This window comes from Ruditapes philippinarum, unplaced genomic scaffold (genome assembly GCF_026571515.1).
Source record: "Ruditapes philippinarum isolate M1 unplaced genomic scaffold, ASM2657151v2 ctg1153_1_1_1_1, whole genome shotgun sequence".
NCBI classification, from domain to species: domain Eukaryota; kingdom Metazoa; phylum Mollusca; class Bivalvia; order Venerida; family Veneridae; genus Ruditapes; species Ruditapes philippinarum.
The window spans coordinates 123949-145038 of record NW_026856520.1 but is presented as its reverse complement, the minus strand read 5'-3'; the positions used below and the strand labels follow the sequence as shown (position 1 = coordinate 145038).

The following is a 21090-nucleotide window of genomic DNA, read 5'->3' as shown; positions in this document are numbered from 1 at the left end:
TTTTTTCTAATAGAGCACAATTTGTAGTCTCTAAATTATGGGTATGAGGGAATTGTGTTAAGAACGTTCAAACGTATCTTATTTTATACATACATAGTAACAGTAGTCTTCTGTCGGAGGTAACATTATATGATTTTGTGTTTTTTAACAAATTGTGTGATTATTAATATTTTTCCCTTTATTAAGCTTGGTTGCATAGTTGTAGGATTGGAATGATTAAAATCCTGCATTTGCAAGGCTTTTACACTAATAAAATGGCTTTATTTTGTTTGCTATTATATATAACAAATTGTCATATAACAAATTCTAGCTTTATATTTGATTTTTGAGCAGCACTGCTTGTTACTTATAATAAATATTTTATACAGGAAATTTTGTGGGTAGGTATTTTCAAGAAATTAAACATATTAAATGATGTATAGTCTATAAGTCATTATAATGTTAAAAAAAAAGGTTTCTTTTTTGTACAATATTGGTGTAATTCAAACTAAATCATGTTTTTAATATTATGAATCCAGTCACATAATGCCATAATAATTTACTTACTAAGTTGTACAAAATTCACATTTCCTTATTGATCAAAAACAGTTAAATTAGACTACCGGTATTTCTTTAGTTTGGTGAAAAACAGTTGTAACTCCATTTATGTCATAATTAGTTACAACTGTTTCGCACCAACCCTCATTTTGACTGTTTTGTTTACAAAAATTAATGTTATGTCATAAATTACATGAGACCAATTTTTATGAGTGTTTAATGTTATAAATGGCAAATTGTAGGTACAAGAAAGTGAAAGATATTTTAATTACATTGTACTGTGTTCTTGAAATAAGTTGGCCTTGTTGTTACCATGTGATATATCAAATAATATTGAAGATAAATACTGCACCAGGCCCTAATGCTACAAGTATTTTCCTACTGGAATTGTTGTACATAAAAAAATATAAATGTGAACTTGATATTGTTAGATTGTCGATGAGAAGCCAGTATGGACGGCTGCACCTAAAGTTGAGTCTCTTGTAAATGCCGACCATGTTCCTGGTGGCGGACATGTGAAAGTAAAAACAACATATTATAGAATTAATGTTGTTCTTTTTAGAATGCTTTATCTTAGTACATTATAGTATATTTGAGCCGCGTCATGACAAAACCAACATATTGCGTTTGCGACCAGCATGGATCCAGACCAGCCTGCGCATCCGCGCAGTCTCATCAGGATTCATGCTGTTCGCTTACAAATACTATAACAAGTAGAGAAACTGATAGCGAACAGCATGGATCCTGATCAGACTGCGCGGATGGGAAGGCTGGTCTGGATCCATGCTTGTTGCAAACCCATTATGTTGGTTTTGTCGTGACACGGCTCATTTATTATTCCTATTTTATTGTGGTTGTTGATAGTTTCTTTTGCCTCTTTGTTCTAAATGGCAGTAAAAATGATTTCGTAAGGTCTGGATTTGTATTTTAAGTGAAATAAACAAGCTTTATAGTAAATATTTTAAAGAGAACATAGTTTATACTAGATTAGAGCATATAATATTGCTTGATAAACTCAGAATTGCATAAATTATGTATGTCACATTGACAGAGTCATGTAGCTTGCTATGGTAGCAAACAATGTAGTCTTTCTTTCAACTAAATTATAAACTTTCTTAAATTAAATGACATAATCACATTTTCGTAATAAAGTGAAATTTTATACCTACTGCATATAAAATATATTACTATTTTGCCACTATTTATCCATTTGGCAGAGTTTGAACATTTAATTATAAACATTTATAAATGTTTAGGTTAAATCTACTATGTCATAGTGGCCTGAGTAAATTAATGTTAAAACATTAAGGCATAAAAATATGTAAACAACCTGTTGACTAGAAAATAACACAACTTTTAAGGAAAAAAAAAGTCAAAAGCATTAAGCGGCCTATCTTTATAATTATTTTATACTTTTTGAAGTTTGTGTTAATTTACCAGTTGTATTTGGTTTTAAAGTTATGTTTCAGATTTAATTTCTTTCTTTCTATAAAGATATTATACATGTACATATTGTAATTTTTTAGTCACTGTAAAAATTATGTTATTTATCACATACCCGTACCGCTTTTGCGACTCATTAAAAATGGCCGTGCATATATTTTGATGTTACATCATTTTCCTAATACAAACATAGCGTTCAAGACGTTTTCGGGAGTTTTCATATAGACATATAGGCAAAATTAAAACTGTTCAATAGAATTTCTTTAAACTTGGCATGTTGTTAGAATATGATAACAGAAACATTTTAAGCGAAAAAAAAATTGGGGTCACCAATAACATGCCAAGTTTAAAGAAATTCTATGGAACAGTTTTAATTTTGTCTATATGAAAACTCCCGAAAACGTCCTTAAGATGTGCCAAATGTTACAGTTATACTATAGGAGCGTCAATGAAAAATGATTCTTTTTCACTTTAAACGGTCTTTATTTTTGGTATGTGATAAAAAGAATATTAAATTTGTGTAAGGTCATCACTAAATTATTGAACTCGTTGAATGAAATGATATTATGCCCACCAGAGGCTCGCATAATATAAGTTTGAGAGATTTCAATTATTGAGCAGCCAGCAGTATAGAGTACTAGAGATAAATGTGATGTAGGCATTATCATTACCACAGTACAAGACAAATTTATTTTATTTTGATTCACTATCAGTCATTTGTATCATAGTTTGGAGACCTTTCTGTTGAAAATGTGTCAGAGTTAAATCTTATACATATACATGCACAGTGCGTTAACTGGAGTGCAGGTATTAGTTACCCACACTCCAGAGCATGCCCATTGATTGGTTCCTTTTTGCTGGGGTTTACTTATTGTGACGGCAGAGAAAGGGAAGGTGATAGAAATATCATGTTCAGATGCTCGTTCATTGGTTACTTTTTTCTGGGGATTCATATTGTGACAACAGGGAACATGTTTATTTGTTTGACTATGATACAAAAGAGAAAGAACATCAAAACACTTGTACAAATCAGATAGCCTTGTGTTTTGATGCTCTTTATATTACATAATTAAATGAAGCATGGTATTCTATATTTGACCAACTTGATTATTTCTGTAGATTCGTCATGAAAAGTTAAACTGGCGTACTCAGTCTAAAGTGCATTCCATGAGAAATGTAAATTATAAACCAGGGGGTGGAGACATTCATGTGAGTTGATCACAAAGTCTGAGTGTCAATATAATTAATCATGTTAAACCTGCAGCCAGCACAATTTTCCTGTGATATTTATATGCAAAACTTATTCACAATTTTCTTGGTGTTAACATAATTATGCAAACTTGCCTTTATCACAATTTTCTTGGTGTTTTAACAGATGTAAAACTTGCCATTATCACAATTTTCTTTGTGAAATGATATGCCAAACTTACCATTATTAAAATTTTTAAATGTTTAAACATGCAAAACTTGCCATTATTATTGTGTTTAGGAACATGATTAATTCAGTCTGCCATTTTCACAAATTTCTTCCTGATGCTACATGCAAAACTTGCCATTTTTATGAAAATTTGAATAATATTGTAATTTATTCAAAATTTAACATTAACATAAGTTTCAGAGTTAGCATATTGTATTAAAATTACTTCATTTACCTTATAAACATATTGAAACATGTTTTGGTAAAGATTGTAACAACATTGTAGTCCTTAGATAAAGGCTAATCTCTGTAGATTTAAAACTGTCTGGTGTGTTTTTATTTTCACAAGCACCACAATATAAGAAGGGTACAGTGTTTCTTCTACATGTAAAATGATATGTTGTTTTGAAGTGATTTGTATGTATTGTAGTTGATGATTATTTTCTATATCTGTTCATTTTCCTTTTTCTTATAAATAGTCACCCAAATATTAAGGTTATTGAGATCTGATATAAACTATGACTGATGACAAGAAATAAGGATCATTGATCTACATATTTGATTAATATGATGGTGAGATGTTTAATGTAGAAATAGAGGTAATAAGTTTAATGAGGTGAACCTAGCTTTTGTTATTGCAGGGCGGCCAGGCATGTTGAACAGGTTATAATGTAATTGTAATGTAAGTGAGAAAAACATTATGAATTCAAACTTTAAGAATGTTTTTTTTTTTAAAGTTACTTTTTTTTTGTTATAACTTGTACCTTTGTAAGTATTGTAAAGGAAAATCTATATATTTGTACAGGCGAAAATTGAGCAGATTTTTGTATATATCTACACTAGATATGAGTGTTCCATTAACTTTTTTGATGTTCAAAGAGTGGTCTTTTTAATACAAATTTATTAAAAAGTTTAGAAAGTAAACTGTTTGTTTTACAGATTCTTGATGAGAAAGTAGACTTTACCAATACAGCCAAACCTAAAGTAGGGTCAATGGATAAAGTGAAACATCAGCCTGGGGGTGGGGATAAAAAGGTAAGTTGCTGGCATTATCATTTTGAAATGTTCCCAAGAAATCATGAGAAAAACTCTTGTTATAGTTTTCCTATTGTTACACACTAGAGTCTTCTATACATTGTGACATTTATGTAATAGAATTTTCATGCTTTAATTTTTGAAAGTTTGTTCAGAGTTAAAAGAATTTGAATATAAAAATGATAAAGACATATATAGAGCATGGTCAGAGTACACAGGCCTGGTGGTATAAAGACAGAAATGAACTTTTGTTTAAGTTTTATAAAAAAAACAAGGATACTGGAAGAAAGATAAACAGATTCAATATGCTTACAAGTTTATAAATCAAAATTCCAAAAGTACATAATTATATTATTGAATAAATGTATAGATGTCACATTTTGTTTTACAATCTCATTAGTTTACATCTGATATCATGTCATTAATTTTCTCATCTTGAATATCTAAATTTAAGTCAAGAGCATGAAGCAATATTAAACTTTTAACACAAATGTCATACATTATATATTCTGGTATTGTTAATCTGTGTTTAGGTCATGTTCTTTTTAATATGCAAAGAGTGTTTTCTCTCTAATTCAGTGAGGATTGTAAAGGGAGTTAAGCAGGGCTTGAAACTTCTTCCTGATTCTTTAGTTCTCTCCCTTGGTATTTTCTTTGGATGATTTACAAAACGTATATTGTACATGTATAAATATGTATTGATTTTAAGATTAACAAATATATCATAATCACTTGAATTGAAAGTTTGACTATCTGCTTGATTGAATATGTTTTGAAAAATTGGCAAAAAACAATAAGAAATCATTTATTCACATTAAATGTTTTTGTTTTTCACTAATCATTTTAAAGTAAGGTTAATCATAAAACAACAGGCATGACAAAGAAAATAATTCTATTTCATACAATCTTATTCAGATTTACTTATGGAAGAAGAGTTCCATGTATAATCTGATTTGAAAACATGACAAGATTTCAATCATTTCAGATATAATAATAAAGAATTGATAGTAAAATGTCATCGGAGATTTGACCAAAGGGGAATAAAATCTGCAATGTTTACAAGACAAACTGGCTTCTGATCTGCATTATTTCTATTTTCTTGTGTTTTTTTTTTTCCAAAAAAAGACTTGTGTTTTCTATCATGTGTTGATATTCAGCTTGAAAAATCATTTTATAGAAAATGAAAAATACTTAACTTTACATAATTTGAATTCTTCTTTAATGATTGAATATTCCATTGAATTTAAAAGTAAAATGTACAACATTTGAATAAATGTTTATTAATAAATTTGGGCAAATGTGAGAATAATTTGAACATACATTTTGGCACAAGGACATAAACATGTAGTTAACTGTCTGTAATTTGATAAAATAAAAAGTGCTCCAAACTTAACAACATGAACTGACTTGATATGACAGTCATGAAACATTCTTTAAATGGTTCTTGACTTTAAGATCTCATGTTTCCATAAACAATGCCAAAATGGTATTTAAAAAAACAAAAAAAATGAAAATTTTGATGTGTTTTTATGATTATTAAATAAAGAGTAGCATAACATAAAATACAAATTAGTTATTCTTTTATTGAAAAAATATAATAGAATTATGTATTTAAAAGTACAAGGTTATGCCTAATTAATTTGGTCAGGACATACAAGAAGATTAAAATATTGCTAAATATAATCAAACAGTAGGTCAAAGTTATAAAAGAAATTTTTTAATGATCGGATTAGATTAGTTATTCTATTTACACATGTGAAGGAAAGGTGTAGAATACAATTTGACTTTCAAAAGGAATTATGCAACATCTAGCAAATAGGCGACAGTGAAATTATACAGTGAAATTATAGAAAAATTCAAACTTGATACATTGACTTAAAAGTTTAATTTCGGACATGATGACGTCAGCGTTTAGTTTAAATGAATGGTAATTGATTTTAATAAATCTTGTTTTATGAACATAGATAAGCAATTTAAACATTCGGAATAAGAATAATCTTGTGTTGCTATTTAACTTTCAATTGGTTTAAAGAGTCAGATATACAGACAGAAGTGGTTATAGAAGCATTGTTTGTTCAGCATAGACTGGTAGCTTTTCTATGATTGAATAAAATGTCAGAGAACTCTGTAGGTGGCTTTTTATGTGGAATTGACCTATGCAGAAATCTACATTGACCCGCATGAATCAATATCTCATTATTGAGTGTGAAATTTAATTTTGATCGAGACAATATTGAAATTATTGTAACCTTTTGAGACCAAAAATAGCATGCTGTTATGTGACATGTGTAAAGAACTGCAATCATCTGACTGGATTGATAAGAAACTTTGATCCATTTACAGGCTTTGGATATTTATTAGCTAACTTCTTGCTTTGATTGTTTGATCCCTATAACATGATGAATGGAGAGGAGGCATAAAAATAATTGAGACTGTAAAATGTAAAATCAACAGACTTAACTGTGGAAATATATTGTGAAAAAGCTGTTTCTATAATTGATGATTGAAGATAGACTATACCAGGACAATGAGTGAAACTACTAAGCTTCCACAACCGTCTGTGTCCCCTATTTCTACAAGGGATCAATCGCCCAAACCAGAAAGGACAGGGTCAAAACAAATGGACACTACACAGTTTGATTCTTCTTTAAATCAGTCAAATGACTCTGATTATAAGCCACTGAATTTAAACTTGGGCAGATCTAGTGAAGTAGGTCAGCTTACCGGAGATGAAAGGTCAACAATTAGTTCTCCTGATTATTCAGAGCAGTGGGAGGAATATTCATCACCTAGGAAGACAGCAAGACAGAGTCAGCTGACTCAACGGTCTATGTTAACAACAAGTCAAATGACACATCGGTCCAGGGAGAGTGGCAGATTATCACCAACAATGGAAACTGCAAACGTAGAGGTTGGTTCCCATCCCCTTACTCTCCCAAGGTTTAATGAACCATTAAAGTTAAAGAAAGGTAGAAAATTTGTTGACTTTGAAACACCAGCTCCAACTGTTGTTTATGTGCCACATCGAAGCTTTGCTCATGGACGATTTACAAATGTTTCTGTTGAAAGAAAAAATGGACGTTATGTTGTAATTGAGCAAAGACCAATACATACACAGTTTACTGACACTTCAGATGGAGTGGACCACAAATACCAAAGAGATATATTTGGTCCAGAAAAATCATGGACAAAAAAGAAAGCTCCCTGGAGTTGGTCAACCAAAGGTAACTTCATTGAAAGGTCAATGAATAGGAAATACTATGAGCCATATCTACCACCTATGAAAACTAGGTATTCTCACGTTGACTCACGTGTAGGTTCACTAGATAATTACGATCATCATCCAGGTGGAGGGACACATAAGGTTCCCTCATTCAAATTGAAATGGGAAGCCCAAGCTAAGGTGGGATCTCTTCCAAATACATCAAGGACAGATGGATCGCCTCAGAACATGCCAAAGTTTCCGAACATTTCTCCTAGATTTGGAGCAAGTGCTGCATCAGGGTCATTCACATCCATTCATTACACACCTGGTGGTAACGTGATCTTACGTAGGCAAAAGCTTGATGCCAAATCACAGGTTGGATCCCTTGACAATATAAGTCACAGTCCAGGTGGAGGAGATGTAAATATTCCCAAAAATAACATAAAGTGGAAAAAAGAATCGAAAATAGGATCACTTGATAATGTCACTCATTTACCCAAAAGCAGTAATGTACAGATATTTGAAGATAAATTGAAATGGAATAAAGAATCAAAAATTGGTTCATTAGACAATACTGATCATACCCCAAGAAAGGGACGTTTTAAAGTTCCTCACTTTGATAAAGACTGGAATAAGGTTGCTCGATCAAGAGTTGGCTCCTTGTCAAATGTCAGCCATTATCCAAGGGGAGGTAATGTGCAGATCATAGATCAAAAATTGAATTGGAAAGCTAAATCAAAAATAGATACACATTGGAAATTTAACTATGACTATCAAAGCTTATTTGGTGAGAATGACAACAATTATGATGGTCAGAGTTTCAGCAATGCTGGCTCTGAACCATTTACTGTGTAATTTAAGTACCTGGCATCTCACATTTACCAAACATTCCGACAATTAAACACTCACAAAAAAAAGATGAAAATGCAAGAGCATTACTTTCTTTTATATGAAAGGGGAGGCTGTGTTTAAATTTTTATAGTGTGTAGCACAAGTGCTAGATTAAAATACATCATTTGTGTTTATTGTTTTATCTATTGATAAAGGTCTACAAAGCACAGGCTATGAATACAAAGGAGTCATTATATAGTAATATATGTACATGAAATGTTAGCTATGACATGTTTGACAAATAACAGCATAAAACATTAATATGATTTTGTTTATTTTTATAATGTATCTTTTTTTCCATTACAAGTGATGTTTTATTTAATTGATAGGTTCATTTGGTTTTCTTTTGCTTTAAGACTGATGATTAAAGTTTAAATATCAGGATGTTGATTTTTTCGTTCGGTTTAGGTAATATATATTTCATCAACTATCCTTGGTTGATAATGATATTGTTTTATTTATCAGAGAATGATAGTTGTGATATATTATTGAACATTATTTGAAAGGTTATATGGCCAATAAGTTTATATAACCCAAACTACATAGGGCAAGATATTTAGCAAGCAATTGTGTATACATTTCTATAATTCCTTACTCATCAAGTGTTTTTACTGGTATATATCCCCATCTTAAAATGGAGTATAATGTGTCTGGTCTGTTGGTAGGTGTTGGTCCTACATATTAATGTTTTACTTGTCTGAGAAATAACTTAAGGAGATAACCATGGTTTATGAACTTAGTAGGTACATTGTCCATGGCCAGTAGATGACCCCTATTGACTTTGAGGTCAGTAGATCGATGTCACCATGGCCCTCATGAGCACTGAAAGCTTGTCCCACAAGGGAAAAAGGGCTTTCATCAGCCCTGGCATTTTCACTGGTGGGCTTTTGTCTGTCCTGTTAATTTTTGTCCACTAATAACTAGTAAGATTTGTTATGGAAGCATGGATAAATGTTTTTCAGGTTTTTTGACATTTTGAATTTTTTGGTCATGGCTTATAGAAGACAGAGGTAAAGTTCTCTGTAGCCTTGACCTCAATTAGCTTGACCCACTGTTTAAAAAATACTTTTATGATTGAAATATATGAAAAAAAACCAAACTGTTTTATAATGTTTAGTAATGGAGCATGTCAGATGCTTATCACATGATGAAAGCAGCATTCAATAAGAAGAATTTATCAGAAAACTAGCAAAACATAAACAAAGTTGTACTTACTTGTAGCTCAAACACAAGAGATGGCTCAGATAAAATGTAAGAAAATGTGGGGGGAAAAAACCACTGTAAAATGGTTCCGAGAAATAAAATACCAATTTAGAGGCTTAATGAGCCTTTAAATTAAAAATTGGTATGTCAAAACAAGCATATTTAGCATGTTGAGTGTAACCAACAGTTTATTATGAGAACTTATAATATTGATAACATGAATTTTTATTTATTGAAAATTACAAGGCATTATTAACAGAAAGATGATGTGTTTTTAGTTCTCCCAAGTACATGCACTTTGTAATTACTTTTAATTTACTATTTTACAGTCATTGATTTTTTCACATATTAATTATATGTCTACATTATCTTGCCAGTAGCACTATTTCCTGTTTGATTTTATTGTGACTTTCTTTGATTAAAATATTTTGAACAGACACAGTCTTTTAGATTTTACCTATATAGTATAGTTAATACATGTGTATAATTAACTTAAATGTCTTATAATAGAAAGGTTTTAGATAAGAGATGTCTAGATTGTTTGACATTTCAAAGAATTAGTCTATGAAATAGATTGGCCAGGCCGTACTCCTTCAATCAATCATTCTTCACACATACTGTCAATATTTCAGTTTCAAATGATTAAATTGATACCTGAATGTTATGCTTCCTTTGATTGTTTACTTGAGCATAAAGTTGGCAGTTTGGATTCCCTTTCATCCTTCAGTCTGCCTGCCATTCCTTCACACCTGTGCTTCTTTCTGCAATTTCTTCCAACCTGTCTTTTATTCTGCCATTCCTTTCCACCTGTCCTTCATTCTGCCTTTCTTTTCCATCTGTCTGTCATCCTGCCATTCCTTTCCACCTGTCCTTCATTCTGCCATTCCTTCCCACCTATCCTTCATTCGACCTTTCTTTTCCATCTGTTCTTCATTCTGCCATTCCTTCCCACTTGTTCTTCATTCTGGCATTTCTTCCCATCTTTCCCTTATTCTGCCATTCTTTTCCACTTGTCCTTTATTCTGCCATACCTTCCCACCTGTCCTTCATTCTGCCATACCTTCCCACCTGTCCTTCATTCTGCCATTTATTCCCACATTTTCTGTCATTCTACCATTCCTTCCCCCTGTCCTTCATTCTGCCTTCTTTTTCCATCCCTCCATCATTCTTCCATTCCTTCCCACCTGTCCTTCATTCTACCATCCCTTCCCATCTTTCCCTTATTCTGCCATTCTTTTCCACCTATCCTTCATTCTGCCATACCTTCCCACCTGTCCTTCATTCTACCTTTCTTTTCCATCTGTTCTTCATTCTGCCATTCCTTCCCACCTGTCCTACATTCTACTATTACTTCCCAACTTTCCCTTATTCTGCCATTCTTTTTCACCTATCCTTCATTCTGCCATACGTTCCCACCTGTCCGTCATTCTGCCATTCCTTCATTCTGCCATTCCTTCCCATCTTTCCCTTATTATGCCATTCTTTTTCACCTGTCCTTTATTCTGCCATACCTTCCCACCTGTCCTTCATTCTGCCATTCTTTTCCACCTGTCCTTCATTCTGCCATTCCTTCACACCTGTCCATCATTCTGCCATTCCTTTCCACCTGTACTGCACTCTGCCATTCCTTCCCACCTGTCTTTACTGTCATACCTTCCCACCTTTCCTTACTGCCATACCTTTCCACTTGTCCTTCATTCTGCCATACCTTCCCACCTGTCCTTCATTCTGCCATACCTTCCCACCTGTCCTTCATTCTGCCATTCCTTCCCACCTGTCCTTCACTTTGCCATTCCTTCCTACCTGTCCGTACTGCCATACTTTCCCACCTGTCCTTACTGCCATACCTTCCCACCTGTCCTTACTGCCATACCTTCCCAGCTGTCTTTTCTGCCATACCTTCTCACATATCCTACATTATGCCATACCTTTCCATCTGTCCATCATTCTGTCATTCATTCTGTCTGTCATCTGTTCTTCCTTCTATCACACTTACCCCTTTCCCTCATGAGCATATTGTGAAAAATGGCCGTTTTCACTGAAAAGCCTCGTGTTACAAATTCAAACTGCTATGAAACTATGAAAAAAGCTTCAATACTAATCAAACTTGGCACAAATGTTGACTGGACTATTGCCTTTGTAACGACATGCTCAGTCTTAAATTTCCTGTTACCATGGCAACGAGGGGACATCTCAAAATTGCCAAAAATCACTATTTTACCTCGATTTTTTCCATCAAAATTTATTTCAAAGTGCTGCAACTTCTCAAGGGATTGAGATACAGTCAAAGGCTTTTCAGCGTTGGTAACACGTTACCTTATGATCGACCTGGGGTCATTTTTAGCCTCTCACAAGTCCAAAATTTTCTTGGCGATGAGGGGGACTCCACCCCCTTCAAACCCCCTGATGTATCTTTTGGATGGGGGGCGGCGCAGAAAAAGTGCTCACTTTTTTTAGCAACATTTCTAAAACGAAAACATGTGTTTGGGGCCCAAATAGGACATTTTTTCACTATTTCAGGCCTAAAAAGGGGGGGGGGTCGAAAGTGCGTTGTTTCGCGTATATATGAGGTAAAGGGTTACACAACACCATCATTTACTGACTGATCATCATAAATATTTTGTTAGTACCTTCAATGGACCTCTAATCTGAAGGTCACTGTTTAACTACATAGGTTTTCATGAATGCAGCACTTATCGTCATTTTAGTTTAAACTTTGACTTTAGGAAGCGTTCATTATTGTTACCATAGCAGTTTTGAAAAAGCATGATTAAATGATTTGCATTGGTATTACTGCTTTTAATTTTCTCTGGTCAATAAATATGTGTAAAGTGACAAAAGTTACAGATAGTTAGCCAAGAATTTACATAACTAGAAATTTTATCAAGAATATATTAATTTACCTTAAGACAAGAGGAAAGTACACATTAATTAAATTTAGAAGATTTTAATAAGCAAAATTAAAATTTGAAGTATAATTGGAATTTCAATATTTTACAAATTTAATTTTGTATTCTTTGACTTGGCCAATGTCATATGTACAACATTTTAACCCATTACTTCATGAACATTTTGTGAAAAATGGCTGTTTTCATTGAAAAGTCTCCCGTTACAAGTTCAAATCCCTATAAAACTATAAAAACTGATTCAATACTAATCAAACTTGGCACAAATGTTGACTGGATCACATTGCCTTTGTAACAACATGCTCAGGTTTAAATTTCCTATTACCTTGGCAACGAGGGGACATCTCAAAATTGCCAAAAATCACTATTTTTCGTTGATTTTTTCCATCAAAATTGATTTCAAAGTGCTGCCACTTCTCAATGGATTGAGATAGAGTCTAATACTTTTCAGTGTTGGTTACATGTTACCTTACGATTGATCTAGGGTCATTTTAAGCCTCTCTTTAAGTCCAAAATTTTTTTCACTATTTGAGGCCTTAAAGAGGGGGGAGGGGGGTCGAAAGTGCGTTGTTTCGCGTATATAAGGTAAAGGGTTAAGGGTAGTTAAGTAAAGGGTTGTTAAGCTGTTGTGTTTCTGAAAGTTTGTGTTAACCTTCCAAGATCACGTTAAATGGACTAGTGAAACAATGTTTGGAACTGTCCATTGTCACTATAATGTATTTTTTGATCAAACAATCCTTATTCTGCTGAATCTGTGTGATGGACTTGAACATTTTTAGCTCGACTTTTCTATGAAAAGGGGAGCTATCCTACTCGCCCCGGCGTCGGCGTCGGCGTTGGCGTCACACCTTGGTTAAGTTTTTCGTACCACCCCACTTTATTTCAGAAGTATTACAAGTATGGCTTTGAAACTTACCATACTTGTTCACCATCATAACCTCCATCTACAGACAAGAGTACAATAACTCTGTCAAGGTTTTTGACAGAATTATGGCCCTTTTTTGACTTAGAAAGTGTATTGAGCTTGGTTAAGTTTTTTTGTACCACCTCACTTTATTTCAAAACCATTGGAGGTATTGCTTTGAAACTGACCATACTTGTTTACCATCACGACTTCATCAACAGACAAGAGGACATAACTCTGTCAAGGTTTTTGACAGAATTATGCCCCTTTTGACTTAGAAAATACATTGAATATGGGTAAAATCCACTTATTGCCTTAACCCTTTGAGATATTGCTTTGAAACTTTTAATGCTATTTCACATCATTACCCCCATCTGTACGCAAGAGAAGGTAACTCTGTCAAGGATTTGTTTTAAAAATTAAGGCCTTTTATCGACTTAGAAAGAGAATCCACTTGTGACCAACTGACAACATCTAAAAAAGCTTGATAAAATTTATCTATTACTTGTATTATAAGGTAACTATAATACTTTCACATACAAAGTCAAATCTATATATTATGCTGATTGTACAAAAATATACTGCTTCCTTGGCATAGATTTCTTGAAAAATTATGTTATTATGTCATTTACCAAGGTGTTCTGAGTGACGTAAAAATACCTTATTCTCTCAAAGTGGGTTTAATACTATTAAATTTATTTAAGGCTCAACTCAGTTTTTTTTTCTTTCTTACCAGCCCTCTTTTGACTTAAACATTTCAAACTTTGCTGCAGTGTTCAAGGGTATCACACAATTCAGTAAAATAATTCTTCACTAAATATCTTAATGCTCATGGCCATTGTTCACTTTAAAAATACAGAGATTCTTGTATTGCCTTTTACTGCAAAAACTTTTTTTATTGGCAAGCAATAAAAAAGTCGAGCGCGCTGTCTTACGGACAGCTCTTGTTTAAATACTGAACTGTCCGTAGTGAGTTTAGGGAATACTGTATATATTAAAGTCCTTAAATAATTAATGGAAGGTGATTTTCAAATTTTGAAATATTTAATTTTAAATTGTAACATGTTATTTAGATCTCACTTGGAGCACAAATTATTCAGGGGGAATAGAGGTCCTAGTGTAGTCATTCAAAAAAAGTTCTTAACGTAAACTTTGACTTATAGATTTAAAGGAAATCCATTTTTCAAATTATTTCATCTTAATCATAATTATGTTTATAAGCAGTAAACTCTAGACTTCTTGTCCATAAAGCTGAAAGAGTAACTTCCCTTGCATAAACTGCCTAAATTTTCTAATTTGTCATAAAGACAGAAAAAATAGCTGAATAGCTTTACCACAATAATCACCTGTATGTACCAATCATCTGTTTATAAAGACCATAGTTTACATGTAAAGATATCTTCTCAGTTACAATGCTCTCCCAAAAACATAATCACTTCAAGATCAATCAACTAGTTATGGACCTAAACTCTATGGGAGACAAAAGGTTTAGGTTGTTGCCTAGAGGTGCTGTTCTAGAAAGGTTAACTTTATTGTGAATAATATTGTTGTTGTACAGAGGTAAATGATATCATTAGGGCTGCTTTCTTAATTTAGTGTTTAATAGTTCGCTGAATTTCTTAATTACGATCACATTTCTGACTTAAATTTTTTATATAAATATTTCAGTAGCAAGAGCACCTGTTTCAATATCCATGTCAAGTGTATCATATATTATAGCTTGAAGTAGAAGTAAAAAACAGAGGGGATAATCTGTTCTAAATGAAATGTCCTCAAGTATATTCTATTTTTCTTTTCGGCTCGGGTGCTTGTCTTGTATACTTTAAATGCCTCCTTGGTTACTTTGTTTGTTTTGTGGCGACATGCCTTTTGGGTTTGGTTATTCTTTTCATAACACGTATATAAATTTTATGGTTCATAATTCTAGAATGATCATATTCTTACATGATCAGATGTCATTCAAAACTTGTACTTTCGCTATTTGATATTATTGAACCTGTCAAATGCCTATAGATAAGGTAGTTTAAATATATTCAGATTTGACGGTGTTTTGGCCTATAGGCTGAATGAAATTAAATTCCCTTTTCAAACAACACTTGAAGTTAATTTCAAATATTGCTGCTTTTTTTCAAATTTGTAACCTTTTTTTCCTCATTTTGGAAGGCAGTGACAGTTATATTGCATCTAATAGTGGGACTTGTTTAAATTGTAACTACAAAATGAAATTTGATTTTCTTGAATAAGTCAATAAAGATTTGAATGGTTTAGTTTGTAAGTTATTATTCCAACACATAAAAAGTATGGGTAGGTATTATACTGGGTTTTATTTCTGTCCTTTGTTATGCAGACAGTCATACAGTGGTCAGTTGGGCAGTCATACAGTGGTCAGTTAGGCAGTCATACAGTGGTCAGTTGGAGTGTGTGTGCCACTATTTGTCTGTTATACCAATGTTTTCTATTGATAATGTCTGAACTCTTTAACAATTACAGTAAATATATCTATATCAGACATAATGGTTGACTGTTAAAGCTGCACGCCTCCAGATGATTATTTACATAAATATTTAGAAAAAAAAAATAACAGATGTTATTTTTTTTTTTGACATCTTTAAATGATTACAGAAAGTGATATCATTCTCTCAGATATATTAAATCCTTTTAAACATCGCCTCAAAGATTTAAAATAGACCTAATCAGAAAAAAGATATCCTTTAATCTGCTTGTAAATTTGAAATATCTCCTGTAGTGGAATTTCTGTTTATTTAAAAGTTGGCACTTTTATTCTTTGATTATGATGTGTGTTTAAGGTCTCTTTGATACACTTGAGCATAAATTTAGATGTAAGTTTTCAGTTTTAATTTACAGATACTTGTCATGGTGTATAGAAAAAAATGTTGTTTTTTGGTGAAATTTTTGAAATTTGTCTGGCCTGTAACAAAGCTTTCCTACATTGTTTGATTCAGTTCAGTTGTTAATTTGTTTATTCATATGTTCATTTGTAGTAAGCTTGATTGCTTACTCGCATTCATTCATTCACATTTATTTGTTTGTTTGCTTGCTGAATCATAAATTTATTCATTTATTTGTTCAAATGATAGAAGGAACAATACTTTTTAGAGACATCTGCTTTCTTAACTCTAGAGCGAGAGATTTCTTTGTATATAAGAAAATTTCATGAAGCAATGGTAGTTAGATTAGATAGGAAGAACAATTTTTGTATATTTTCAAAAACAATCTATAGGAGAAGATTAGTAATAAACCTAATAACTCAAACTGTTTTGAAATAACATTTGATGAAAATATATACAAAGCTTTGATATACAAAGCTTAGCAAAAATCTTCAATGAATAGCAGACGGCATTCTTGCAGAGTCTTAGAGCATCAGCAAAGAAGAATTGGCACACATTTTTTCCTTTTCTAACTCATTAGCTCATGGTAGGCCAATGTATTGTTGATCCATTACCAATTGTTTATTTATTGTTTGTGCTTTTACCTTTGTTAGAGAAATATACTGCATGTATGAAGGAATTGAAGTCATCATACTCCAGTGATAATACATTCAATTATCTATAATCTTCTCCAGAAACTGTATGGCCAACTCATCTTGTTGTAGAAAAGTTATATCATTGTTTCTAGCAAGTGGCTGGCTGGCTTTTAGCAAGTGAGGATGATGGCTGGTTTTTAGCAAGTTGGGATGGGGGCTAGAGTAGTCAATTGATTCATAAGATGAAGCATTAGGTTCAATAACATAAAAATGTATTAAAGCACTGGACTTTGGTTTTCAAAGTCAGATCCAATCGACTGTTAATAATTTTAGTTACCAGAAGATCAAACTATAGACCTCAGTGTAATATCAGAGCACCAATGAATCTTTAATTTATAAATTGTAGAAAGTTCAAATCTATAACAACCAGCAAACTGGTTGTCCAGTAATAGTAATAGTAGCATATTTCAATTTGTTTCAATATTGCCACATGATCAAACAAATTTTCACTATTGTACTTTAATGACAGCATTTTGCTTATTGAAGCAATTCTTATATTTTCATAAAGAAATGTGTCTTCAAGTACCGTATGCTGCAAATAAGTTAAAGATCTCCCATTTTCAACTTAGACTGTCTCTTAAAATCACTTGTTTAGGAATACGAAACATAAACAGTTTTTATGCCCCCACAGAGTGGGAGCATATAGCGTTGCACTTGTCCGTCCGAGTGTCCGTCCGTACGTACGTCCGTCCGTCCGTCTGTACATCCCGAAATCTTGTGAACGCAACTCCTCTTAAACCGGATGGCAGATTTTGCTTAAACTTCCAGGGATGAACAACCTTAATGTGTAGATGGTAGTAAAGGGAGGAATTTTTGCTGCGACCAAATTTAACAGAATTATGGCCCTTTGTTGATTTTTTCACTATATACTATGTAGAAATTTTGTGAACGCAACTCCTCTTAAACCGGATGGCAGATTTTGCTTAAACTTCCAGGGATGCACAACCTTAATGTGTAGATGGTAGTAAAGGAAGGAATTTTTGCTGCGACCAAATTTAACAGAATTATGGCCCTTTGTTGATTTTTTCACTATATACTATGTAGAAATTTTGTGAACGCAACTCCTCTTAAACAAGAGGGCAGATTTTGCTTAAACTTCCAGGGATGAACAACCTTAATGTGTAGATGGTAGTAAAGGAAGGAATTTTTGCTGCGACCAAATTTAACAGAATTATGGCCCTTTGTTGATTTTTTCACTATATACTATGTAGAAATTTTGTGAACGCAACTCCTCTTAAACCGGAGGGCAGATTTTGCTTTGACTTCCAGGGATGAACAACCTTAATGTGTAGATGGTAGTAAAGGAAGGAATTTTTGCTGCGACCAAATTTAACAGAATTATGGCCCTTTGTTGATTTTTAGTTTTCAACTTGTGGCACATTGTAGTCCATAAAATATATGACCTAGAGTCATAAGATTGACAGAACAGTGGTGTGTGGGGGCATCCGTGTCCTATGGACACATTTCTAGTTTAATTAATGAAAACCTTGAAAATATATTTATGATGTACATGTATATATTTATTTATTTATTAAATTTATGTAACCATATTTGAGGTTATTTATGATAGAAGGCCATTGTATAGGAATAATTAGTTTTGGATTAAATGTGTTTTAAAGGGTATTGATTCTATAAGGTTAATAGGTAATAAACAAATACAAAACTTGTAAAGGATATTGAAAATTAAAACTTTGTCAAAAATCAATGCAAATTTTGTTTGAAGGCTATTGTTTTAAAGGTGTAAATCAATGTGTATATTACAGTGTTTTAATTATTATATGTTAACCTTTACAAACCATATTTCCCATTGTAAACGCACCCACCTATGTTCACAAGTACTTTGATATATAATATATAAACTTGAGTGCAATTTCAATTGATTGTGATATTAAAACTAGAGCAATATATATTTATTTACATGTTGGACATAGTTGGTTTAACGTCACCAGAGATCATGGTATGGGAGGGGGATACTTATCCAACATCAAGGTTGAGGCATTATACTTTAAACCCCTTTAGATGGTCTCTATGAAATCTTCATGAAGAACTCATATGACATGAAAGAGTAGTGAAAATTCATATATTCAAAATATTTGCAAGCTTTAACTGTAATTGAAGAAACAGTACACTTACTCTCTGTGAAAATATTAATCATAAAAAGTTTTGAACGTTTTGCACCAAAGAAACAATTGTTCAAGATATACACTTGAGTTTTATTTATTTGTATTTAGGTACATTTGTGGTGTATTGAACTCTTGCAAGATTTCATAGAAATAATTGCTTGATCTCTGCCTAATTTCAGCAAGACGAATATCTGATATGAGTTCTGATATAAGTTATAAACAGTTTATTGAGTTGTTGTACCACTTCACAGGGAGAAAAAAATCAAAATCTGGAATGCTTACTTATCAGTGGATGATCTTGGCAAAAAGTTTGAAACTAAAACAAAATTGGAACATTTATGAATCTTAGGAAATCATTTCAGTACAAGTTGGAAGTTGAAATGATGCAGATTTTGCCACTGAATATAGGCTCATTTTGATTCTAGATTCAAACAGGTTTGTTTGTTTCTGGATATTCGTTGATGTTTATGTTTCATTATTAGATCGTTTCTTGATTTAAGAGGTATATTGCTGTACAGAGGTGAATCTTATTTGATACAACAATATTAAGTGATAGGTGCATGTACAGAAATCATTCCCTATAAGCCCACCAATCAATAGAATACTTTAAGGGAAATTGTTTTATTCTCTTAACTTAACCCTTTCCCCCATGAGCATATCGTGAAAAATGGCCATTTTAACTGAAAAGCCTCCTCTTACAAGTTCAAACTGCTATGAAACTATGAAAAATGCTTCAATACTAATCAAACTTGGCACAAATGTTGACTGGACCATTGCCTTTGTAACGACATGCTCAGTCTTTAATTTCCTGTTACCATGGCAACGAGGGGACATCTCAAAATTGCCAAAAATCACTATTTTGCCTCGATTTTTATGCTCCCCGAAAAAATTTCGGGGGAGCATATAGTCGCCGCCTTGTCCGTCCGTCCGTCCGTCCGTCTTTCCGTCCGTCCGTCCGTCCGTCCGTCCGTCCCCTTTTCTTGTCCGGGACATAACTTTGAAACAACAAGAGGTATCAACATGAAACTTTGTAGGTAGATAGATCTCATTGAGTAGGTGTGCAGTGCACAAGAACCGTAACTCTGCCTTGCCTAATTTTTGAATTATTCCCCTTTGTTTATTTTTACACTTTGAACTTTGTCCGGGACATAACTCTAAAAGTATAAGAGGTATCAACATGAAACTTTGTAGGTAGATAGATCTCATTGAGTAGGTGTGCAGTGCACAAGAACCGTAACTCTGCCTTGCCTAATTTTTGAATTATCCCCCTTTGTTTATTTTACACTTTGAACTTTGTCCGGGACATAACTCTAAAAGTATAAGAGGTATCAACATGAAACTTTGTAGGTAGATAGATCTCATTGAGTAGGTGTGCAGTGCACAAGAACCGTAACTCTGCCTTGCCTAATTTTTGAATTACCCCCCTTTGTTTATTTTACACTTTGAAATTTGTCCGGGACATAACTCTAAAAGTATAAGAGGTATCAACATGAAACTTTGTAGGTAGATAGATCTCATTGAGTAGAAGTGCAGTGCACAAGAACCGTAACTCTGCCTTGCCTAATTTTTGAATTATCCCCTTTGTTTATTTTACACTTTGAACTTTGTCCGCGGACATAACTCTAAAAGTATAAGAGGTATCAACATGAAACTTTGTAGGTAGATAGATCTCATTGAGTAGGTGTGCAGTGCACAAGAACCGTAACTCTGCCTTGCCTAATTTTTGAATTACCCCCCTTTGTTTATTTTACACTTTGAAATTTGTCCGGGACATAACTCTAAAAGTATAAGAGGTATCAACATGAAACTTTGTAGGTAGATAGATCTCATTGAGTAGGTGTGCAGTGCACAAGAACCGTAACTCTGCCTTGCCTAATTTTTG

General features: G+C 33.0%; 1 protein-coding gene across 1 annotated transcript in view; it reads left to right on the top strand.

Moving 5' to 3' along the window:
* LOC132746870 (uncharacterized) overlaps window positions 1-8721 on the top strand; it is a 68881-nt gene extending 60160 nt beyond the window's left edge. The window contains exons 14-16 of the mRNA XM_060736146.1: window positions 969-1058; window positions 4337-4432; window positions 6942-8721. Of these exons, the coding sequence (XP_060592129.1) occupies window positions 969-1058; window positions 4337-4432; window positions 6942-8492 (1737 nt within the window). The 3' untranslated portion in view covers window positions 8493-8721. The remainder of the gene's footprint in view (window positions 1-968; window positions 1059-4336; window positions 4433-6941) is intronic.
* The last annotated feature ends 12369 nt before the right edge of the window (window positions 8722-21090 follow it).